This window comes from Takifugu flavidus, chromosome 15 (assembly GCF_003711565.1).
Source record: "Takifugu flavidus isolate HTHZ2018 chromosome 15, ASM371156v2, whole genome shotgun sequence".
In the NCBI taxonomy this organism is placed as follows: Eukaryota; Metazoa; Chordata; class Actinopteri; order Tetraodontiformes; family Tetraodontidae; genus Takifugu; species Takifugu flavidus.
The window spans coordinates 2,061,056-2,082,616 of NC_079534.1; the positions used below are offsets into that span (position 1 = coordinate 2,061,056).

A 21,561-nucleotide genomic window follows, 5' to 3' on the forward strand; every position below is an offset into this window, starting at 1 on the left:
ACACGCACGTCGACACAGAAAAGGGGACAGGTCGCGGCCTTCGTGTGGGCCACGGGGCCGGATGAGCCTTGCGGGTTCCACCGCCCCCGTTCAGAGGGCAAACGCGGAGGAGGTGGGCAACAGTTTCGGCCTCACTCGAGGCATCAAATGAGATATCAAAGTGCAATTCGTCGAATGTAGGCCACAGGTTGGTCGAGCTGCCGAGGAGGAAGAAGCGCTGCGGTTAGTTTCTAGCACCTTGCAAATGTTCCGAGGACCGCAGGCTGAACAGTAATGTCACCTCCCTGAAGAGTAAATCAAAGTGTTTTTGGCTTCATTTTCTTGTGATCGTCGTTTCTCTTAACCGGTTTCCACGCGGCGAGGTCTGACGGGTGACGTCTGAAGCAGCGGATGTTCAAACGGGCCAATCGGAGCTCTGCTGCCCCCTTGTGGCGCCGGCGCGGCATTACAGTTAAATGTCTGACTCCACTAAACGAGTTGTAGAATGTTTAAATTTATCAGACGGTGAACGCGCTTTATAGATGTATTATGTCTCGTGCTAATTAACCTCGACATGCGCTCGTGAATCAGACGATTTATCTGCATTTCCCGCCCCCCCCCCCATGAAGAACCTTCGACTGGGCTCTCCACACCTGGCTCTCCAGCAGGGGCCCCTCTCCCGGGGAAAAAGCGGTTGCACAGCCTCCTTACAGCGATTTCAATTTTATTAAGACATTCATACAACCTGGGGAGGAGTAAATCTGGTGGAAAAAAAAAGAAAACTCAACTCAAAGGGGTAAATATCAATAAACTCTGAGGGTAAAACCACATCTTGGCGGAAGATGGCCGCCCGGCGAGGAATTTGAGAGCCAGTGGGATTTTAAAAAAAAAAAAAAAGAAATATGGTACAATTAAATTAAAAGTCACAAAATATAACAAAAAGCAAGTGAATCTACAAGTTTAACATGACTAGTAAGCAGGCCCACAATACACCGTACATATGTTAGCATAACATAATTTGCAGACTTTATACAGCATTTATACCTTTTAGTCCACAAGTAAGTTACTAAATGGTGGAGGACATCAAACACACACACCTTAATTGAACATGGAAAGAAATACCTGATTAGGACCTTTACATTTACAGACCCCATGTCTTTGTATCTCCGACCAACAGGCTGTCAAGGTTCGAGTCTACGACAGTCCGAGAGGGACCAGCATAGAGCCGCCTCACTTTAATACATACCAAAATCTGATCCAAGGTTTAGCATTGAGAAGTTTTTTTTTCCCCCCTTTGAATAATATAAGCACAATGCAAGTGAACGATCGCTATCACTGTGTGTATTTTTTTCTTTTTTTTTCCTTTTTAAAAATCTCAGGGCTCAAATCAGGTCGGCCACATTCATTGGCATCTCCTCCACGGTTGTATTGTAAAACGTCTCGATGTCACGGAGAACCCTCCTGTCGTCCTCGGTGACGAAGTTGATAGCAACGCCTTTCCTGCCGAAACGACCGCCGCGGCCGATTCTGGGGACGAGGACGGGCGCGTTAGTCTCAAGGGGGAGGGAGAAACGGACCGGGAGCACTTGCAGCCTACCTGTGAATGTAGTTCTCTCGGTTTGTGGGGAGGTCATAGTTAATGACCAGGGACACCTGCTGGACATCAATCCCACGGGCCTGAAGACAAGACAGAACCCCAGTTAGGCGCCGGCCCCCCAGAACAGGCTGGTAATAAGTGTTGCTCGTTAATAAGTAACAGGCTCCCATTAGAGGGGAACCCATTGTGGAGAACGAGCCCTGATCTCCCAAAAAGGTCAGTCCGCTGGGTCACGTCAGGACGGCGGCAGGTCTGAAGACGTTTTTGGGTGGAAGGTCAGCACCGGGACTCACCAGGAGGTCAGTAGTGATCAGCACTCTGCTGGAGCCGGACCTGAACTCCCTCATGATCACGTCGCGCTCCTTCTGGTCCATGTCGCCGTGCTGCCAGCGGGGGAGAGATGAGTTCTGTGAGCGGGCGTCAAACAGGGAGGCGCAGAACACGAGAGCGGCGTCGAGGCGCCTACCAGAGCGGAGACGGTGAAGTCCCGCGCGTGCATCTTCTCCGTCAGCCAGTCGACTTTTCTCCTGGTGTTGAGGAAGATGACAGCCTGGGTGATGGTCAGCGTCTCGTACAGATCACACAGGGTGTCCAGCTTCCACTCCTGGAGACGGGAAAACAAGGCGTGTAAAGCAGAGGTCGAGGGGACCACGGTGGGAGTCATGTGACACAGGATCTTGAGGCAGAAGACACTGGACATTAAGAAAGAGGTCCCCCCAATGCCTCATCTTCAACCCTGTGCCTTTGTTCTCCTTCCCTGGTGTACCCGTGCTTACATGGCCACATGAGCTAAACCAGTGAGGTCCGGCTCCTGCAGTTCCAGCAGGGTGCTTTTGGAGAGAAGGCTTCCATTTCAAAACACACACACACACACACACACACACACCTCTCGTTCCACATTAATGTAGAACTGCTTGATACCCTCCAGGGTAAGCTCTTCTTTCTTCACCAGGATGCGAACAGGATCCCGCATGAACTTCTTGGTCACCTCCAACACTTCCGCTGGCATGGTGGCAGAGAGCAGAACCACCTGAGGGAAACAGGACAAGAAACAGGCGTCGATAAACAAAACAGACGGAGCGCTGCGCTAAATGTGGCACGGCACCTCGAGATGGACGCCAACGAACATTAAGAAAGAGGTTCGACGACATCTCGTGCTCGGTGCGGTGCGCGATCGTCTCCTTCCAGCCAACATTCTGCTAGCATGAACGTATGAAACAGGCCATCTGGACCACACGGTTATAGCAGACTTCTGTTCGTGTGGAAGGAGGACGGCGCCGCGAGGCCAAGGTCGAGTCCAAGACACTCACTTGGATGTTCGTGCTCAGTTTCTGGAAGATCTCGTAGATCTGATCTTTGAACCCTCGGCTCAACATCTCGTCGGCTTCATCCAGGACGAACATCTTGATCAGTTTCGAATCTGCAACGACAGGCCAGCCGCGTCATCCTCCACCCCCCAACCGCCTCCGCAGACCTTTACACCCCACCGACACTCACACAGATGCCCCCTGGTGAGCATGTCGAACACACGGCCCGGTGTGCCCACCACTATGTGTGGAGCCTCGGCCTGGAGTTTCTGTATTTCGTTACGAAGGTTGGTCCCGCCGATGCAGGCGTGGCACGCTGCCCCCATGTAGTCCCCCAGGGCGAGGATGACTTTCTGGATCTGCGGAGATGGAGGCAGGAGACTGAGGATGCGACTCAACCACATAAAAGGAGATTTACCACAAAAGGTTAAGTGATCAGTGAAGGTTATAGGCTCTCCATTGCAAGAGTCAGTCCCGAAAGATGGTGTGCCATCATATCACTCTCCTCATCGACGGCATTTGACTAGACCAACTTTTAAAGTCAACGTCGGTACTCAAATGCACCATTTATGCCTCCGACAGTGGCGCCATGGCATCAGGGTTACCTGCTGGGCCAGTTCTCTGGTGGGGGCCAACACCAGAGCCTGGGTCTCCTTCTGATCAATCTCCAGCTGCTGAAGGATTGAGATGGCAAACGTGGCCGTCTTGCCAGTGCCGGACTGGGCCTGGGCAATGACATCATAACCTAGTGGGAAATGAGGAGATCAAACCAAAATGCATCTCACATTTTAAACATAAAAGGCAAGAAAATGGCCTTAAAAATGGTGACAGATTAGAGTGATCAGTGGAAATTAAAGGTATCCCCATTGTTGGGTAAGTCCCGAAAGATGGTAAAGCATCACTTCACTCAAAACACAATCTAGTCAAGCTAGGGAGAGGACGTAAGCACGTACCTTTAATGCAAGGAATAATTGCCCTTTGCTGAATGGCAGAGGGCTTTTCAAAACCATATGCATATATTCCCCTGAGAAGACTCTCCTTCAGGTTCATGTCATCAAAATTGTCTGTAATTTCGGTCCAGTTGCTCTGAAATAAAGAACAATACGACCCAACCGGTCAGATATGCAAATTACAAACCCGAAATATACACCGGGCGATGAACGTACCTCGATGATACCATCAGGCTCCATTCCATCTGGCCCCCCATGGTCTTTTGAGCTGTAGGAGAGGGCAAATACCCCGTTAGCCGGCGGTAAATTTGACGTCAGAAGCGCCGTCATGGGGCCGTCGGTGGCCGCCCATGAGAGCGCCTCACTGGCGGCGAGCGCACGTGTCAAACGCCTCGAGCGGAGGGTTAAAACTACCTGCTTCGCCTCTTCCTGCCATTATATAACCCCGAATCGAGGGCACATCGACCGACACACTCGTCGCGATCCACGTTACCCCGGGAATAAGGAGCATTTTGGGGCCCACGTACACGTTCGGCAGCGCGTTCTCAACATGGAGTTCAGCTTCCCCCTATTAGCCAATATGTCCGACAATCAGGCCTGTGCCGCCACTCTTATAATAGAGCCGAGCTAGCATAGGCACGCCGGCACCCGCCGCTGAAAACCCGCTCCTTTCAGCAGAAATAAGCGTCCCCTAGAAGCGATATGCGTCTCGACGTGTATAAACCGGGCGATTTTAATGGAAAAATGGCCTTTAAGGGCGATTTAGACGCGCGATGACACGGTGCCAATCAGGTAGCTAACGGTCCTGACTAGGATAATGGCCGCGGCCTACTCGGCAGGACGAGTTCGTCACGAAATTCGGCCTCAAATCGCGCCTCAAATCGCCGTGACGGGTGTACAGACGCGGCCCGGCAGGGAATGGGTGAAAACGGGGAGGTTTGTGAGGTTTTTACCTGTTGTAATCAGCAGAATCGCTAGACATGATCCGTTCCCGACCTGAGCATGCGACTGGAAAGATCGTTGACTGTGATGCCTATTGCCTTTATGCGGCCGGACTCATTTCAATGTGGAACTCTGTGCCGTATTTGGGCCGCAATTTCCACTCAGTTGACCGGCGTGGTGTTTTAACGTGGTTATTTTTTTATTCACAACCGTATGTGTACAATTTTACCGTTCCATAACCGCTGAAAACGTTTAAAATTATTCAGCACTACATTTCTCAGCGGAGTAATGTTGCAGTAATTGATAGTACTTCGGTATCTACGGCGGCTCTGATAAATCAAAAAACAAAGGGCGAAATTACGCAAACGCATTTCAGGGTTCAAACGAGTTGGCGAATACAAATGGCTGGAATAAAAACGCTGGTAAATAATAATCTTCAGGCTGTTTAACACTTCCAAAATGCATTATAACATGGTGCTTAATCCACGTTGTCTTATATTACACATGGCTCTGTTCAGGTGTATTCACATAACATTGTTAATTAAAAAACACATGACTTAAATTATAAAAGTTACACTTTAACATGAACTGATTCAAGACTTTGAATTAACCTGAAGCTGTTTCTCAATATGCCGCACAACTGGTCTAACAACTTTATCTCATTTTAAAATGTGCTGCATTAAATAAGCATGATTCTAGTTAGCCTCCACTCCAGTGCAACACACAAAGGTTATTTAAACATGTTTATTGTTAAACTTCGTTGTGAAGCATTATAACAGTTAGGATGTTTCAATTTTTGGACACTAAAGCTCTACACTTTGCTTTGACTTTAATGCACAATAGTGTAATAGTTGGAGAAGAGTTCCTCCCCTGCTATAATGTCTCTGAGGGATACAAGGACAACGCAGCGCAGAGGAGCCTGCACCTCTTGCCTGAAGTTGACATTGGGCAGATACTGGCGGAGCTCAATGGGGAATTTATCCGGCACATCATACTCCTGGTAGCACACGTTAGCAGGACGCTCATTGGAGCAGTTGTTCACATACTGCCCAACAGCAAGTGGGTTCAGGGGGTCATTTGTGAGCCAGCTGACGTCAGACAGCATGAAGAACCCCACTCTGTCTCTGCCACTGCATGACCTGAAGACCATTTTGGAGATGCCCTTGTCGTTCCCATCAATCAGAACGCCATCAATACATCTGAACACAAAGGGGTTTCTGATGGACTGGAAGAAAATCGGTTCGTATGGCTGATAGACGGTGCCAGGGTACATGGCAACTATTGCCCCTTTGGGCACCAATCCTTTGGTGACAAACACCCCGGTCCCTGCAAAGGCTAAAGAACTTGGCTTCCGGTCAATGCAGAATCCCAGAGTTTGAAACATGGCATCATGCCCGCATATCAAGTCCCCCCTACAGTGATCCTCCTGACCTGTTAACCTTTTAAAGTTATTTTGAGCTCCCCGGGCGTCGCGGTGTTCAGCCCTGTCGAGCAGGACTCCGAAGAGCTGCAGCAGCGCCCGTGAAACCTCGGCATCCGGGGTGAGTTTGTCTTTGGAGCGTTCCGACACCTGCCGCAGAGTTTTCTCATTTTTGGACAGATTCAGTGCGATCCAGGGCACAAACCGATGTCTGTACGATTTCCATTTGTTGAGAAATCGATTTAACGTACTTCTAAACATCCAGACGGAAGTCTGGCAACAAAAAACGTGGAATAATCAAACCGCTTCCGTCATTTTACACCCAAACGACCATCGCCAGGTTCCTTCAAAATAAAAGTCAACGAACAAGTTCTAAAATTATGTGTCCGACCTCAAAGCGTTATTAAAAAAACAGAATGTTCTGATGATGTATTAGACTCTTTTTTTACACCCTGTTTCAACAACTTTGACGATATTGGCAGTGCAAGAGCAAGCAGCGCCTAAATGGGACTTTTATTTTCCATAAAGGGAAGCTAAAACCGGAAACACCTTTTCCGTGGCTTGTAAAAACTTTACAGGCGGTAGCTAGCTAGATGGGAGGAAACGTAGACGGGCAACAACAAATATGGTAAGATGTTTTTATTTTTATTGTTGAGCCTTGAGGATTAAGTAGCGCTTTTGAGTCACTAAGAGGGAGAGGGAAAATGTCGTGTGTACGGCCTTAGATTTATTTTGTCCTTGGCATGAAATACTACTACTAATACTTATCTTAGCCTGAGCTAACTAGCCGACTGTCAGACTAGTTAGCTCGCTAACATTTCTAACTCTGTTTGTCTCCAATGCGCTTGACAACACATTTATCCGTGCACCTTGCTACAGAGTAAGGTTTGTTCAGCTAAGGGTAGGTTATAGTTCATCTTAGTAAATGTAAATTCCAACAGTTTGGACCCAGTGTGCGCACAGCCTGTGTTGTCAGGTTAGCATTCATTGCTAGGAGTGGAATTGCTGTGAAATGGACGTGATATGACGTGTTTTTCTCAGTGGTGTAAAGTGTGTTGTTCAGTGTGGTGCATGTTTTGTATTTTCCAGAACAAGCTGAAGTCCTCACAGAAGGATAAAGTTCGTCAGTTCATGATTTTTACACAATCCAGTGAGAAGACTGCGTTGACCTGTCTGGCACAGAATGACTGGAAACTAGATGTTGCCACTGATAAGTTTTTCCAAAATCCCGAGCTCTATGTTCCTAATCTAAAGGGGGCTTTAGATAAGAAGAAGCTCGAGCAGCTCTACAACAGATATAGAGGTGTTTCTTGTGGCACATTGTTGTTGTTGTGGTCATTGTTTCCCTGTTTAACCAAGCTGATAACCATCTAATCTTTACCCACACGTTTAGATCCTCATGATGACAATAAGATTGGCATTGATGGGATCCAGCAGTTCTGTGATGACCTGACCTTGGACCCAGCCAGTTTAAGTGTCCTGCTTATAGCCTGGAAGTTCAGGGCAGCAACACAGTGTGAATTTTCCAAACAAGAGTTTATGGAGGGGATGGCAGCACAGGGGTGAGAATGTTTTTCCTGGGGGTTCATTTGGCCTGTGTGCCCTCTACATATGTGCGGTAATCCACTCAACAGTTTCAGTAGTCACTCTCTTATCTCTTGTTAGGTGTGATAGCATAGACAAGCTTAAAACTCAGCTGCCTAAGATGGAGCAAGAGCTAAAGGATCACGGGAAATTTAAGGACTTTTACCAGTTTACATTTAATTTTGCAAAGAATCCTGGCCAGAAAGGTTTGGGTGAGTATCTTTTCCTGGCTTTTCAGTGGCTTAAATGTTTGTTGTATGCTGACTATTTTCCCCTTTTGTATCTCCCAAGATTTAGACATGGCAATTGCATATTGGAATTTAATATTATCTGGGAGATTCAAGTTCCTGGATTTGTGGAACACATTTTTACTTGTAAGTTTGATCATTTCTTCCTAACCGTTGGTCTAGATTGTCAGAAAACTGGGACGTTGTTACTTCTCACTAAATTCCTTCAACATCCTTTGCAGGAACATCACAAAAAATCAATTCCTAAGGACACCTGGAACCTCTTATTAGACTTCAGCACAATGATCACAGATGACATGTCGAATTATGACGAAGAAGGTTTGTGCGTTCTGATGAAAGGTCTGTGAAGGCTCTTTATCCCTGTTACCGTTGTTACCTTTGTTTACCAGGAGCGTGGCCTGTCCTCATCGACGACTTTGTGGAGTTTGCGCGGCCTCACATCGGTACCAAAAGCACAGCAGTTTAACGGCCGCGTTCACAAAGGGATGGTCAAGGTGAAGGTTCTAGATAAACTGGGAATGAGTGAACGACACTGAGCTGAGAAATATGTTGCCTTTTCAATCCTCAGGACTGAAATATTTTACACAGCAGAGACTTTATATGTGCGTGCGTGTGTGTGTGTGTGAGCGCATGTGTGACTGCGAGTATTTACAGGTATAAAAAGGCATATATCTGTTGGTCAACTTGTGGTGGTTTAAACTTTTACCTGAAGTATTTGAGCTTCTGTGCGCGCCCGTAAGAGGAGCCGACGCACGAATCACCATTTTAGCAGATTGATCAACTTACGTCTGAATTGTAATCTAAACCATCAGGGCTCAGGAGGGCATGTTCTTTAAATAAATGATTTTAATACTCTTTTGTGCATTCCTGGTTTCTTGTAATACATTTGTGCATCAAGTCAGTATGAAATAATGATTGTAATTTTTAAGCATAATAGTGTTTGTTTGAATGCAAATGTTTAAAGTTAAGAATAAATGTTTCCGTTTGGTACAGTATCTAAAGCTTCCAGGCCTCTTTTTTTCTTGCTTTTTAATTTTGGGGGCTTTAGTATAAAATTTGCTTGTTATTATGGCTTTTTTTCCCTTTAGAAATAGGTTCTCTTGATTCCTGTTTCATGTTTTTCCTCATAACTGTGGTTTTGGCATTCATGTCCTCCAAACCAGTTATTTAATATCAACACATTCTTTAACTAATTCACTTAATCAGTGGTTAATAGAGGAATAATTGTTTTAGTAGAAAACTGTTTATTATGATAGAACTCTGTTTAAAAACGGCTTTTTTGCTAGAAAAATCCCGAACGGGCTAATTCAAAACTTGAACATGATAAAGTTATAATTTTGATGAATTTACAAATACTTTTCAGGTTTCTGGCTCATTTAACTGTTGTCGTCCATGTAATTTCATTTGTATGCTCAATATTTTAAGAAATCCTTTTTATAAATCTGTATCAATGCAGTGAACATTCTTTTCTGTTATTTCTTACATTAACATACAAGAGAATATGAGGTAAACAGGCCATAAAAATAACAAAACCTCTAATAAAAATAAAACCCTCCTTAAAAATGCTTTACTCAATACGCCCCTAAAGGTAGATAAACTTGATAAACTGTTTTTCTAAAAGATTAGATCGTTATTTGATCGATTTTGTATAAAATCTCCAGTTCTGCAACAGCACCAGCCTCGCGCTGCCTCCTCGCGGTGACCATGTGACACGGCACGTGCGGTTGCTAATGGAGACCGGGAGGCAACAACAAATAGACCAGAGCCGAGACTCAGCGAGAGAAAAGCCCCCATAATTCATCGGATTAAACATTTAGAACAACAATGAAGAACATTTCTGGGAAGATTCTGACGGAGTTGTGTTGGGACGATTCGTTCCACGTCCCGGAAGCGAACGCAGAAAACAAAACTTTGATTGAAGAGGTGCGTCCAAATGGTTGGGAATGAATTTTAGATGTGTGTGGAATGTCTCAGAGTTCCTGGATGAATGCTAGTCTAACTATGTGCAAACGATAAAACCCTCACAACTGAAGGTTAATGTGTGACAGAGATGGGTCCCTGAAAGAAACGTTATGACGTCACTGCTCCGTCCTGCAGATCCGTAAAGCAGAGCTGCAGTTGACCCAACTAAATAATGACCTGGAAAAGCATGAGGATGAACAGGACTATATGAATGGAATGCTCAAGAATCTTGGACAGGAGCTGAAAACCATCGACGTGAGTGCAGTTCATGATGTAGCTGCAAGTGGATTATTTTGCTTTTCTTGATTCTTGGTTTTGTTCTGCATCCAGGCTCTGGGACAGGCTAAAGAAAGAGAAGTGGAGTCGGTGAAACACCTCACAGCTCTGGAAGACAGAGAAATAGGTCACCTGACAGGGGAGAGTTCTAAAATCAATAAAGAGCAAAGATCTCTAGGAGACAGGAGAAGCACGCAGGAGGTTTGTGTGTAGCTCACAGAGGCAAAAAGAGAAAACTGGCTTCAAAAGTGTGTGAGTTATCCCTTGTCTGTATCTTCAGAACCAAATCTTCAGGGCCAGGCAGAAGCTAGATGAGTTCAGGAACCAGAAGAACTGGGATCGAGAGATCTTGGATGCCTTCCTAGAGGAGTCATCACGTCAAGAGGAGGACATCATGGTGATCATGAAGTATGCCCAGCAAGATGAGCAGAAGATCACGGTAAAAAAGAAAAGACAACACAGCCGCATAAAGTTGCCCATACCTCTGATTTCTGAGATAAACATTTAAATCTTCACTCACCAGGAGCTGTTTAAACTGTCTCTTTACAGTCGCTTACTCTGGCTATAGAGAAGAAGAATCTGGAGGCCAAACAGAAGCGGAAAGCACTCAATAAAGAATGGACGGAGACCCAATCTGTACAGGTGGTGTAAGAAAGCACTCATAATCTCAGTGTTGTGAACAGATGTATGAAAAGAGCCGATTGTCAGTAAATACCACAATCACTCAGCAATTTCCTTTGCTTCTCCTCTGAAGAGTCAGACCGAAGCGGCGTCTGTAAAAACACTGTTTTCCTTCCAGGCTGCGATGGATAAAATCACCGAGGAGGTACGCCAGACCATCCTGGAGACGAACCAGCTCACGCAGTGGTGGGAAAACATCGTCACGCAGATGAAGCAGCAGGATACTGACAGTCAGACCTGTGCCGCGGTAAACAAATGCCGTATATTCATCTGATACATCTGATTTTAGAACAAACCCAGGCTACAGGTGTTGCGCAATCCCTACTGTGAAGTCGCATTTGTGTTCTTTGTTCGAGCAGAAACTTGCGCAACACAGGCAGACCATCAGAGAAAGGAATTTCACCCTTGCGGAGGCTAAACATCTGCTGGACACGCTGTCGAAGAACAACAGGGAAACCGAACTGAGCCTGAGTAAAACCAGGCGGCAAGCTTTCCGGCTGCAGCAGGACGTGAAGGAGCAGGAGAAGAAGTGCAGCAGGCTGAAGGACGAGGTCAGGGCCACATCAGGAGCCTGGCGGAGGTTTTAGGTGTGGGGAGCGCTGAGGGACCGTTTCTGTCTTGTAGACGGAGAGTTGCAAAGCTACGCGGGACAGAGCGATCTCCGACGTGGAGGCCGGGAAGTCCAACATCTCCAGAATGAAGCGAGAGATGGAGGAGAACACTCAGAGGTGCGTCCAGTTCCACATCCCACCACCGTTAAGGCGCTCTGTGGTACACGAGCTCTGTCTGTTCGCAGGCTGGAGGACGTCGCCATCCATAACTTCGCCCTGGAGGAGAAACTCGAAGAGCTGACACAGAGCTCCCTCAACCAGGAAGACAGAGCCGCACGGATGGACCAGTTCCTCAATGAGGAGGAGCTGGCAATGAAGGTTGGCAGCCCAACAACGACAGCTTCCTGTCAAATAAAGACTTATTTTTCATCTTCAAATTACATGATGCCTTTTTTTTCTCTCCCCTCTGTTGTTCTTAGAGGTTAGAGGATCAGCTGCAGGAGCAGCAGGAGGAGCTTTTTTGCCACAAAGAAGAACTGAACACCCTCAGGACCCAGGAGAAGGATACTACAGCGCGGGTTTCAAGCAATAAAACGGAAATCACCAGGCTGGAGAAGCAGATGAGGAGCCTGGAGAACGAGCTATCTGCCCAGCGAAGCACCGTCGAAGGGCAGGTACGCTCCCACGGAACGATCTCACCACCGTCACCCCTGGGTGCTCCCACCTCTGTCATTTCACTGAACTTTCCAGGAGAACCAGCTCTCCAGCTTAGGACTGAAGCTCTCGCTGCTCAGAGGTGACGTACAGTCAGATGAAAAGCAAATATTAGAGGCCAAGATTGCCGAGCTGACCGGCGACGTGGAGGAGAAGAAGAAGTCAGCCGCCGCACTCAGCAGCATCCTGAAGGAGGCCGAGGTCGGTGTGGTCGCCACGGCAGCAAGGGTCTCTGTTGTCAGACAGTCAACACGTCCCGACCGTTTCACCGGCAGGATGAAATCCGGAGTCTGAGGAACAAGATGGAGAAGTCGGAGACCCGCAGAAGAGATCTGAGCAACACGGTGGAGGAGCTGATGCTGATCTGCGACACCAGCGAGAAGGAGCTGAACAAACTGGTCTGCGTGGAGCAGGTATCACACGGGTATCGTTCTGAATCAGTAGCAGTCAACAGTTTGAAAGCCCCGTGCTGAGCAGACACTGACCTCTCACGCTGGTCACCAGGACACCATGGTGGAGAACAACATCCTGAAGGTCGAGGTGAAGCGCGTCAGGGATCTGCTGTTCAGCCAGCTGGACAGGGTGTATTCTCTGGAGAAGAGGAAGCTGGACCTGCAGAGGACCATCAAGGAGAGGGAGGATGACATCATGATCTTCAGAAAAATGCTCAGCCAGCAGCTCAAAACCAGCGAGGAGGAAAGACAGAGACTCAGGTTTGTGTTTTTGTCGGGTTCTCGGAACATTATTGCAACATTTGCTGAATCTGACTGCAATCAATTGTGTCGTAGCCTGGAACTGAATGAGAAACTGACAGAGATCAAAGGGATGGAAAACTACCATGAGGTCATGATGAGCTCTACAGCGCCTCCTGGAGGGGAGCAGGACAGATCGCAGGCTTACTACATCACAGAGGTGTCAAGCTTGGACCTTAAACACAGAATTTAGATGAAAACTTCTCGACTCCTTGAGATTGAAGCCAAGTTTCTGACTAAAGTCCACTCGGCATATTTGTGTCTAACCATGAAAAGAAAAAGCGGATTTAAATCTGCTGAAACCTGCTGAATCTCTGCTCTTTCAACTTTTCATCAGGCCGCACAGGAGAGAGAGGAGCTCAGGCAGAAGGCGGATCTGCTGGACGCTAAAATCCACAAGATGGAGCAGGAAAACAAAGCCCTGCAGAACACCGGGCAGTTGATCAGCAGCTGCAACTCCGCATTTCGCAAATCCCTCCAACAAGTGGATGAATCCAGTAAGAGTGATCTGTTGATCAGGGCCCAAATCAGCCATCATCATCCCCAAGAGTCACACACTCCTCTATTTCCTTACTCAGTTTCAAGCACAAAGTAGGAGATATAATTCCACACAAAGACCATAAACTACAAATCCCAGAGTGCATTGCCACAGGGTTCAGCGTTTCTCATGCCCAGGGTTCATATAAGTGATGTCTCTCTTTTCTGGGAGCCGATCACAAAGTCATTCTCACCCTTTTCTTTTAGGTCCGGAGTCCCGAGGAGACGAGACAGTGGAAGAGCAGGTGAAGACGCTTGAGGAGATGTTGAATTATAAGAAAAGACAGATCCAAGAATTGCACCAGGACACAGAGGTCAGCCGAAGCAAAGTCCCCTCAAAGTCCTCATCTTTTATCAATATCACATTTCCTGTAATTAAGTGTGTGTGTGTGTGTGTGTGTGTGTGTGTGTGTGTGTGTGTGTGCCCCCTGCCTCCAGGATTTCAACAATCTATTGGAGAGTTCCCTGAAGAAAGAGCTGCAGGTGGAGGAAGATAAGACGGAGCACAAAAAGTCCTTCATCTTCAAGCTAAAGAAGGACCTTTCATCCCAGCAGGAGAAGATCAGCAGAACCACAAAGCAGGTCAGACATCAAACAAACGCTCACCGTAATGTTTTTCCCGCTCCTGTTTACCTTCACAGCCATGGTGGAGTATTTCTGCTTGTTTCCTGCCCTCCGCTTGCCCAGAAAGTGTGGTTAAATAGTATGAAACTGTGTAAAATATGCTCCTGGAGGCTTGTACATGTTAGCTTTAGGGGCCTCCTTCAACTGTTCCGAACTGTTCCAGTGCTCGAGGTTGTCCAGGGAGATCCACTCATCAGGCAGCGCTTGTGAGGGTTTGGACTCCGTGGCGCTGAGGCAGATGAAGGAATTCAGGAGGAGCAGGGACAGAATGTTGCACGAGGCCATGAAGGACAAACCTGACCTCAGATCCGCGTTCGAAAGTCACTACCTGGAGGTATGAAGAGCTGAGTGTGGGGGTTGATGATAGAAGTCCCAACGTTAACGTGTATTTGTTGGTTTCAGGCCAATCTGTCCTTTCCGTCTCTGCCCTCGACCCCCAGCAGCAAACGTAGTTCCCTGTTAAATTCCGCCCGCAGCTCCGCCTCTCTCAGGTCAGCCAGTTTATTTGAGCCCCCGTGTCATCGAAGTGTCGCTGCTGTCCTCCATCTTCTGCTGTGATCCCTCTCTCGGTCCTGAAGGTCCTCCCTCAGCAGCGCCGCCCGGGCCTCCGTGCACCCCTCCCTGGAGATGAAGACAGTGGAGCTTGGCCTGGAGCTGCCTGTGACTCCGCCCACCCCCAACATCTCTGGACGGTCCAGCTGTGTGAGCAGCAGCAGGAAGCTGAAGAGCCATTAATGCTGCTCATCCAAGACTCACCCCCTTCTCCCGCCGCTCCTCCAGCAGCTAAACGGGAGACCGGCAAAAGTGAAATATGAAATAAACTCGAATTGGTTTAAAACTGCAAAAGAATTAAAAAAATGTGGAGGAAGATTTGGTGCCTTGCGCGCGTTCTTTGCTCTAAAGGCACGTTTGCAAGTAAACAGGCGGTAAAAACCTGTTTTTAGAGGATGTTCTCCCCCAGGGGTGGCGCTCCTTCACACGGCTGTCTTGTCCCTCCAGGAGCTGGACGAAGACGCCATCGTCCCCGTCTTGAGACAGGTGAGTGAACCAGTCCTCCCAGTCTCCCCCACGGACACACAGAGATGACGGCTAGTCTGGTTTCAGGTGATCCAGCAGCTGCAGGTTCTGGTCATTATTTTTGTTGAATTTACGCTTCGCCGCTATTGGAAATCAAACAGGAACTTTCAGATCTTTCCTGACTGATTGGTGAATTCAGCCATTTTTTTAAAGGGAGGGTTTGGGACAAAAGCTTAAATTGGTGATTACAGGTGATCATTTCCAGGAAGTGTAAACCTCTGGGAGGGAAACAGGTTCTCCAGAATCCCCAGAGCTGTTCTCGGGAGGATAACGTTACAGGTGCTTGAGTGTTGGACCTGTTTCCAGGTCTTCCTCTCCCTGTGCTTCCTAAACTCACGGGCGTTCTCGGCGTTCTATTCACTGCTGGGTTGTTCCTCAAGGTCAAATTCAAGTCACGGTGCCAAAACAGCAATTTAAAAGTGACTTCCTGGTCAGCAGGAAACAGATCCTGTCCTGTCAGCACCCTTCTGCATCGTCATGGTTCCTCTGCTCAGGGTGGAGTGAGTCAGAACCGCCGTACGCCTGTAGACGCACGTCTTTATCAAGCCCAGAGACCTTCCCAGCAGGACAAGAGTGTTTCATTTTCCCAGGCCGCTGAGCCCTGTTGGCTGGTTCGTAACAAGGATTCAATCCAGAACCGAATCCGCGCTGTTCTTTTATCACACACACTCCACCCCTGCTGATCCGTGAAATGGGCAAAATTCCTGGCTGGATTTTTCCGATTATAGAGCTATGTGCTGAAGATGGATGGACCCCTGACAGCATCGAATCCATCCACCCAACATGGAAACATGATTTCAATAAAAAAATCATCTATCTGTGCACATCATAACTTAAAACTGTGTCTGTGAGAGGTTGTTTTCGGAATATTCTCAATTTTTCACAAAATAAAGCTGCTATAGGAGTCTCCCTCTAGTGGCCAACTTGTGGCACAGCAGGAAAGCGCCGTCTCTTCTATGACCTTGTAAAGGAAGCAGAAAATATATAAATAATCTCAAATAAATGTCTCCAAACAAGTTTCTGTCATTTCCTATCCGCGTTGTGGGGTCTCAGTGACTCGGTTGCTGGTTCAATCCCGGCTCCAGAAACATCCTGGAGTTCAGTAAACAGGTGATTTATAGCTTCTTGTTCGGCTCATGCGTGCAGTCCCACAGATGTCAGCGTGCTCTCACTGAGGAATAATTTAGTTCCGCACTAAAAATATGCGCGATTGTTCCATTTAAAGTGTTTCAAATCGGCGATGAAACCCATGGGAAAGTGCCTCGTATGCGTGGAACATATTAGCGGCGCCATCGGGGTAAATCGATGCGAGGACAGTGCGGAACGTCCACGCTCGTCCTCGTGACCTCCAGGTCCTCGTGACCCATGAGGACCTTTATAGTGCGGCGGGGCGAGGCCAGCGTTCAGAAGACGTCCAGACACTTGACCAGACCGGACTCATCTGAACCTTGGATATGGACCCGAGGCCCCTGCTCCTGGCCTGTGCCCTCGTTCTGGGGGCCGCGTTCAGGCCCTCGGAGGTGAACGATGTCTCGCAGTGCAAAGTCAAATGGTAACGTGGCCTTTTTTTTTTTACCTGTTAAAGTGTCAGGCGTTAAAGTGTGAAGTACAGGTGTAGAAGTCCCGGCTACAGTGTAGCTGCTGTTGCTGGGCGCCCCCCCACAACGGAGGAGACCCAAGGATCACAAGACTGATACTAAGTAATGTTTGGTTTCTTTGTGATGAGCTCAAATTTGCGTGAAATCCAGCGTGGAAAAAAAAGCCGAATTCCTGCTGAGTACGAGAGTTTCTGCACGGCGACCGTAGCTAATCTGCAATCTTGTGTAGGCTGTTTGGTATTTCATGCTCGGAGGTTTCTGAGAGGCTGGTGGGGCAGATCCAGGCCTGGCAGATCAAGGAGAGCTGTCAGGACGCAGGAGAGAGCTGCTCGTATGAGGTCAGACTGGAAATTGTGTTTAATTCTGTGACTGAGAGGCTGAATGGGGCTGAACCTGACGTGTGCTGCAGCTGGTGTCCACCTCTACGTACCTGGTAACGGCCACACACACGTCTCCGGTCACCAGGAAAGTGAGCAACCTCCAGTTCCTCCTGGAGCAGTCCACCGTCTGCAAGATGACCGTAAGTACCGCCCTCAGTCCGCCGTCACATGATCAAAGGTCAGGAGGGCGCCTGGTCCGCCGCTGAGACGTTTGATGTTCCCGCAGGGGGAGGCAGCGTCTGAGCTCACTAAACCTCCGGATGACAAGAACCCAAATTACTGCAGCCTCCAGAACCTGATAGACGGTGAATATCCCGATGCGTCCGGTTTATACGATCTGTTTTTTCTGATGATGGTTTTTTTGTTCAGGAAGTGACCTGAACAGTGCCGAAGGCTACAAACAGTTCAGCAACAAGTGGATCTGTCCTGGGTTTGACACCGCAAACTGCACCTTACCCCACAATGGCATCATATTTGTGTGAATACTTGGTATACTGTACATGTGTGACAGAACCGCTGAAATAAATACAAAAGTTGAACTCTGTCAGGTTGCATTAGACTTTAGAGCGTTGCATAAAGTTTCTACCTGCACACCCACTATTGTGTGTCTAATCTCAGAAATGTTGAGTCACATGGGTTTTATCACAAAAAAGTTCCTGGGTGTGAACATTCCATTGTATTTATTCAAAACCTGGAAAACCACAAAAAAGATTAAATGTAAAAAAAAAAAAAGAAGAAAAAAAGGCCAATCAGCGCCCTCTGCTGGACACCTTCTGAAAAAGGGTGAACGAGTTCATTTATTTTACACGACCTTTGAACTGCAGCCACATTACACTGAAAATAAGTCTTACAATTTCTTTTAATGTGTAAAACAAGTGTATCACGTATTCGGAGAGGACAAAAAAGATGAATGTCAGAATAAAGAGGACAAACACAGCAGCTTGAAGTGTCAATAGAAATATACAATTCAAGTAAGTCAAGATACATTTGTCAAAAACATCATAAAGTCAGCCAAAATTCCCAATTAAGACTGGATTTGTTCAGGCTCTGGTATGTTTTAGGCCTGGGAAAACATCAGTTCTGCCATCGCTTACAACAGCACGTGCCGGGGTCAGAGGTGAAGTTCAGAACCACGCTAATCCTGCAGGACCAGAACATAAGCGGGACAGATGAGGCATCTATTAAAGCTGAGGGGATGTTTTCACACTGGATGCTGGGTTTTCTTTTTTGTAAAATACTGATTTCACAGTGATTTGAGTGCTTTTAATGCTCATATAAAGTGCATTCCAAGGTATTTCCAGGAAAATGGGACCTGATCCCTTGAGACGAATCGTTTTAGATGATCTTTTTATAACTTGACCTGGTCAGTGTAATTCCCAAATGTCACCAGGCTGAGTTTCATCCTGCCTGTTTCATCAGGCGTTGTGTTCCTGCATCTGAGGCAGGAAGCTGTGGACTGCGGGCAGCTCAGCGCGTCTTACTGTCCCCTCCAGCTTCCGTCTCCACGTCCAATTCAGTCAGGCAGCAGTACAGAAGAATCTGGATGAATCTGGTGGCAAAGGCTGCAGGAGAACAGGAAGTTTTAAAGCGGTTCCTTTCATTTCTTTAATAAAACCACGCTGAAACGTGAATTCTGGGGCTCAAACCAACCATTTAGCTTCTGTATGAATCTGGGCCTCCTCTCCTGAGGCAGGTAAATGGCCACGTAGTAGACCGGCACCCCCGACAAAGCGATGCCGATTCCTATCAGGGAGTTTATGGTGTCTCCATACAGAGGGACGATGATTAAGAGCAGGCTGCACAGACAGTAGACGAAGGGGAAGAAGAGCGTCAGCTGTGGAGAGAAGACAAACACAAGCGTGGTCAGATAAACGTGTTCAGATAAACCCGTCAGTGCGCACCAGGCGAGTGCTGGAGCACCTTCAAGGGCCTGTGTCTGTCGGGCTGGGTGAAGCGCAGGTAGATGAGGCCGGCCACGGACAGTCCCACGTAGAGCCAGTAGCTGAAGCTGAAGTAGTTGATGAGCTGGAAGACGTCCTCCACACACAGGAAGATCAGACTCATCAGGCCCTGCAGCCACACAGCAGGACACAACTCACTGGTTCTGCTCCGCTCCATGACGATAACTGACATGCAAAGCGTAGCGAACCCCCCCGAACCACAGCGCTTGTCGCTGAGAATCAGCAGGTAGCGAATACGGCGGAACTGCTACGTGGGGCAGACGTCTGCAGGCGTGTCCGTCTGTCTGCCGCTCCCTCACAGAGCTGCGGACTCTCAGCTAACGGGGGTGGGGGGGGGGGGGGGAGTTAGTTACGCTCCGCGCTGCATAAACATGGCCCACGTTGAACAGCAGCGCCGGGACCGGCGTGTAACGCTCCAGGTGGATCAGGCTCAGGCTGTCGGGCAGGTGACCCTCTCTGGCTCCCACGAAAAACAGCCTGCAAGACGAAACGGTCGGGTCAGAGGCAGAGCGAGGGGAAGGCTAAGCTAAGCGCCGCTCATCAGTCCCTGGTTACCGCGAGGCCGCGATGATGGAGGCGTTGAGCCCTCCGTAGCAGGACATGGCCACGGAAACGGGGACGATCCAGCTGAAGGGGCCAAGGACCGCGTTCCCAAAGGTCTGCGGGGGGGGGGGGGGGGCACATGGATCACTGGGTTGCGCAACGTTCAGGCTGAGCGCGGGTATATTTAGCAGCAGCCGGACACCAATCTCTATCAAGTGACTGGAGGAGCCTCACCACAGCGACGGCATCGCTGGCCAGCAGAGACGGCGTGTCCAGGACCACGTAGTACGCCACGTTGGTCAGCAGGTAGATGATCGTCACGACGGGCATGGAGATGCCGATGGCCAGGGGCAGATTCCTACCGCAACAGTAAAAAGGTGACAAAGAAAATCACACACAGATCTGCGCGTGTGTGTGTGTGTCTGTGTGTGTGTGTTACCTCTCTGGAGTCTGGATCTCCTCGGTAACATAGTTGAGGGTGTCCCAGCCGGAGTAGGAGAACAGGGCTGAGTAGAGGGCCAGAGCGATGGCTCCGGGGTCCGAGGAGGAGCCCCTAAATGGGCTGTCAAAGTTCTTTGTTTCTCCTGCAAACAGAACCGTTTTAAGTCTCCCCGAGGGCTCGTCGGGCCTCCTCTCGTGCGCCTGCCTGTGATCTCACCGGATGACAGTTTCAGGAGTCCCACGGTGATGATGAGGAAGAGAGCCATCAGTTTGGCGTAGGTGAAGACGTCCTGAACCACGGTTCCCCACTTCACGTAGGCGCAGTTGATGAAGGTGAGCGCACCTGAAGAGACCAGAGGACCGAGGCGATGAAACAACCTCTGAATGCACAGTTAAGAATGAGGAACAGGCAGCACAGAAACAGAGGTTTTGGAAAGGAAGGTGGCTACAGAAATGGATCTGGGTCTGGGTCTTGGCTGCTCTCTGACCTGAATTCCAAACATCACTGTACAGTCGCACTGTGAACCACAACGGTATGTTTACAGGAAATTGACCAGCTAACTATAGCCGAGGACACACACATGGGAGCACGAGGCTGGGCCAGGAACATGCCCGGACCAGGCTGAAAACAGCAGAGGGTTTCTTACAGAGGCAGGCGGCGGCGATGAGCCGGACAGCCTCGTAGGGCGCCTGGCAGGTGGGGTAGAAGGCCTCCACCAGGTAGTTGGCGAAGGTGAGCGAGATGATGGCCTGGTTGGCCGGCTCGATCAGGAGGATGGACGTCCACAGCCGGATGAAGGCCAGGAAACCGCCGAAGGACTCCAGGATGTAGGCGTAGCTGCCTCCGGACTTGGTGATGGTGGTGCCCAGCTCGGCGTAGGACAAAGCGCCGAAGACCGAGAAGACGCCCCCGAAAGCCCAGATGAGCAGGGACAGTCCGTAAGAACCGGTGCACATGAGCACACCCTTGGGAGAGACAAAGATCCCAGAGCCAATCATGTTGCCCACGATGAGGCAGACGCCATTGATGAGCGAGATTTCTCTCCTCATCTGCATTTTCGCGCTCGGGTCACCTTGCGGGGCCTTCAGGTCCTGGTCCGACGAGGCCGGGGAACTCGGGCAGACGGCCTTTGACACGGCCGCCATCTTCTGCCTCAGATCCCCCATGAGACAGGCGCTGACGTCGACACGACGCTGGGAGGTCGAGTCCTCAAAGTCGAGCTTCTCTGGGTGCCGACGGACCGAGTGGTGAACGGGTGAATAAAGGAACTTACTTATGTGTTCGTCTGTGGCTCCGCGATCTCCTGACGTGCTGGGAGAACCAGCAGCACTCGTACGGCGTTGCAATCCCTCAACTACAACCACAATAAATGTTTTTCCAGTGCCAGCCCAGCTGCGATCTCACCCCCCCCCCACTCTGGACCCCCCGGGCTATTT

At 48.8% G+C, this 21,561-nt stretch overlaps 6 protein-coding genes, 1 long non-coding RNA gene and 3 other non-coding genes across 11 annotated transcripts; 3 read left to right on the plus strand and 7 right to left on the minus strand.

The window, feature by feature from the left end:
- Window positions 1–686: 686 nt before the first annotated feature.
- Window positions 687–4,956, minus strand: eif4a2 (eukaryotic translation initiation factor 4A, isoform 2). The gene is made up of 11 exons (XM_057057607.1): window positions 4,787–4,956; window positions 4,050–4,101; window positions 3,837–3,969; window positions 3,489–3,628; window positions 3,074–3,242; window positions 2,887–2,996; window positions 2,463–2,606; window positions 2,043–2,180; window positions 1,870–1,959; window positions 1,577–1,656; window positions 687–1,506 (listed from the first exon to the last, which is right to left on the minus strand). The coding sequence occupies exons 1-11, from the start codon at window positions 4,813–4,815 to the stop codon at window positions 1,362–1,364; spliced, it is 1,230 nt and encodes a 409-aa protein (XP_056913587.1). The 5' UTR covers window positions 4,816–4,956; the 3' UTR covers window positions 687–1,361.
- Window positions 2,237–2,422, minus strand: LOC130539626 (small nucleolar RNA SNORA81). Its single transcript, XR_008954183.1, has one exon. It is a non-coding gene; the product is annotated as a small nucleolar RNA SNORA81 (small nucleolar RNA).
- On the minus strand, window positions 3,313–3,386 carry LOC130539621 (small nucleolar RNA SNORD2). Its single transcript, XR_008954178.1, has one exon. It is a non-coding gene; the product is annotated as a small nucleolar RNA SNORD2 (small nucleolar RNA).
- LOC130539622 (small nucleolar RNA SNORD2) lies at window positions 3,719–3,792 on the minus strand. The gene has a single exon (XR_008954179.1). It is a non-coding gene; the product is annotated as a small nucleolar RNA SNORD2 (small nucleolar RNA).
- Window positions 4,957–5,502: 546 nt separating the features above from the next.
- On the minus strand, window positions 5,503–6,591 carry setd9 (SET domain containing 9). The gene has a single exon (XM_057057613.1). The coding sequence runs from the start codon at window positions 6,454–6,456 to the stop codon at window positions 5,605–5,607; it is 852 nt and encodes a 283-aa protein (XP_056913593.1). The 5' UTR covers window positions 6,457–6,591; the 3' UTR covers window positions 5,503–5,604.
- Window positions 6,592–6,719: 128 nt separating this feature from the next.
- On the plus strand, window positions 6,720–9,022 carry dcun1d1 (DCN1, defective in cullin neddylation 1, domain containing 1 (S. cerevisiae)). The gene is made up of 7 exons (XM_057057615.1): window positions 6,720–6,823; window positions 7,285–7,498; window positions 7,589–7,757; window positions 7,861–7,991; window positions 8,071–8,153; window positions 8,249–8,345; window positions 8,417–9,022. The coding sequence occupies exons 1-7, from the start codon at window positions 6,821–6,823 to the stop codon at window positions 8,491–8,493; spliced, it is 774 nt and encodes a 257-aa protein (XP_056913595.1). The 5' UTR covers window positions 6,720–6,820; the 3' UTR covers window positions 8,494–9,022.
- On the minus strand, window positions 8,856–14,831 carry LOC130539340 (uncharacterized). Its single transcript, XR_008954088.1, has 4 exons — window positions 14,107–14,831; window positions 12,697–12,823; window positions 10,786–12,501; window positions 8,856–10,626 (listed from the first exon to the last, which is right to left on the minus strand). It is a non-coding gene; the product is annotated as an uncharacterized LOC130539340 (long non-coding RNA).
- ccdc39 (coiled-coil domain containing 39) lies at window positions 9,758–14,994 on the plus strand. Its single transcript, XM_057057600.1, has 20 exons — window positions 9,758–9,950; window positions 10,125–10,244; window positions 10,320–10,466; window positions 10,546–10,704; window positions 10,815–10,907; window positions 11,065–11,193; window positions 11,306–11,497; window positions 11,571–11,674; window positions 11,743–11,875; window positions 11,977–12,171; window positions 12,248–12,412; window positions 12,487–12,624; window positions 12,716–12,924; window positions 13,000–13,123; window positions 13,301–13,460; window positions 13,708–13,814; window positions 13,939–14,082; window positions 14,288–14,458; window positions 14,527–14,615; window positions 14,703–14,994. Exons 1-20 carry the CDS (start codon window positions 9,852–9,854, stop codon window positions 14,857–14,859), a joined length of 2,835 nt encoding a protein of 944 aa, XP_056913580.1. The 5' UTR covers window positions 9,758–9,851; the 3' UTR covers window positions 14,860–14,994.
- Window positions 14,995–16,595: 1,601 nt separating this feature from the next.
- Window positions 16,596–17,770, plus strand: wu:fc46h12 (uncharacterized protein LOC568958 homolog). The gene is made up of 5 exons (XM_057056744.1): window positions 16,596–16,753; window positions 17,029–17,137; window positions 17,209–17,319; window positions 17,406–17,484; window positions 17,549–17,770. The coding sequence occupies exons 1-5, from the start codon at window positions 16,656–16,658 to the stop codon at window positions 17,659–17,661; spliced, it is 510 nt and encodes a 169-aa protein (XP_056912724.1). The 5' UTR covers window positions 16,596–16,655; the 3' UTR covers window positions 17,662–17,770.
- Window positions 17,771–17,939: 169 nt separating this feature from the next.
- LOC130538820 (Y+L amino acid transporter 2-like) lies at window positions 17,940–21,544 on the minus strand. 2 transcript variants are annotated; one of them, XM_057056743.1, is made up of 10 exons: window positions 21,198–21,544; window positions 20,772–21,090; window positions 20,342–20,467; window positions 20,123–20,267; window positions 19,918–20,041; window positions 19,696–19,799; window positions 19,521–19,617; window positions 19,100–19,249; window positions 18,830–19,013; window positions 17,940–18,741 (listed from the first exon to the last, which is right to left on the minus strand). In XM_057056743.1, the coding sequence occupies exons 2-10, from the start codon at window positions 21,079–21,081 to the stop codon at window positions 18,647–18,649; spliced, it is 1,335 nt and encodes a 444-aa protein (XP_056912723.1). In that variant the 5' UTR covers window positions 21,082–21,090; window positions 21,198–21,544; the 3' UTR covers window positions 17,940–18,646. The 2 variants fall into 2 exon arrangements, with proteins under 2 accessions (XP_056912723.1, XP_056912722.1); XM_057056742.1 differs by having other exon boundaries at window positions 20,772–21,544.
- Between the last annotated feature and the right edge of the window lie 17 nt (window positions 21,545–21,561).

What these genes read in the sequence shown, in the direction of transcription:
- eif4a2 (XM_057057607.1), bottom strand. Translation starts at nt 4,815, where the DNA reads ATGTCTAGCGATTCTGCTGATTACAACAG. An exon ending in ACATTAATGTGGAACGAGAG is followed by an intron (nt 2,181 to 2,462) that starts GTGTGTGTGTGT and finishes TCCCGTCTCCAG; the next exon opens with GAGTGGAAGCTGGACACCCT. An exon ending in CGAGAGAACTACATTCACAG is followed by an intron (nt 1,507 to 1,576) that starts GTAGGCTGCAAG and finishes CCTCGTCCCCAG; the next exon opens with AATCGGCCGCGGCGGTCGTT.
- setd9 (XM_057057613.1), bottom strand. Translation starts at nt 6,456, where the DNA reads ATGTTTAGAAGTACGTTAAATCGATTTCTCAACAAATGGAAATCGTAC.
- dcun1d1 (XM_057057615.1), top strand. An exon ending in GCTCTACAACAGATATAGAG is followed by an intron (nt 7,499 to 7,588) that starts GTGTTTCTTGTG and finishes CCACACGTTTAG; the next exon opens with ATCCTCATGATGACAATAAG. An exon ending in GTCGAATTATGACGAAGAAG is followed by an intron (nt 8,346 to 8,416) that starts GTTTGTGCGTTC and finishes TTTGTTTACCAG; the next exon opens with GAGCGTGGCCTGTCCTCATC.
- ccdc39 (XM_057057600.1), top strand. Translation starts at nt 9,852, where the DNA reads ATGAAGAACATTTCTGGGAAGATTCTGACGGAGTTGTGTTGGGACGAT. An exon ending in ACAGGAGAAGCACGCAGGAG is followed by an intron (nt 10,467 to 10,545) that starts GTTTGTGTGTAG and finishes CTGTATCTTCAG; the next exon opens with AACCAAATCTTCAGGGCCAG. An exon ending in CGGAGACCCAATCTGTACAG is followed by an intron (nt 10,908 to 11,064) that starts GTGGTGTAAGAA and finishes TTTTCCTTCCAG; the next exon opens with GCTGCGATGGATAAAATCAC.
- wu:fc46h12 (XM_057056744.1), top strand. Translation starts at nt 16,656, where the DNA reads ATGGACCCGAGGCCCCTGCTCCTGGCCTGTGCCCTCGTTCTGGGGGCC. An exon ending in GAGAGAGCTGCTCGTATGAG is followed by an intron (nt 17,138 to 17,208) that starts GTCAGACTGGAA and finishes CGTGTGCTGCAG; the next exon opens with CTGGTGTCCACCTCTACGTA. An exon ending in CCACCGTCTGCAAGATGACC is followed by an intron (nt 17,320 to 17,405) that starts GTAAGTACCGCC and finishes ATGTTCCCGCAG; the next exon opens with GGGGAGGCAGCGTCTGAGCT.
- LOC130538820 (XM_057056742.1), bottom strand. Translation starts at nt 21,291, where the DNA reads ATGGGGGATCTGAGGCAGAAGATGGCGGCCGTGTCAAAGGCCGTCTGC. An exon ending in CCAGCGATGCCGTCGCTGTG is followed by an intron (nt 19,800 to 19,917) that starts GTGAGGCTCCTC and finishes CCCCCCCCGCAG; the next exon opens with ACCTTTGGGAACGCGGTCCT. An exon ending in TCCATCATCGCGGCCTCGCG is followed by an intron (nt 19,618 to 19,695) that starts GTAACCAGGGAC and finishes TTCGTCTTGCAG; the next exon opens with GCTGTTTTTCGTGGGAGCCA.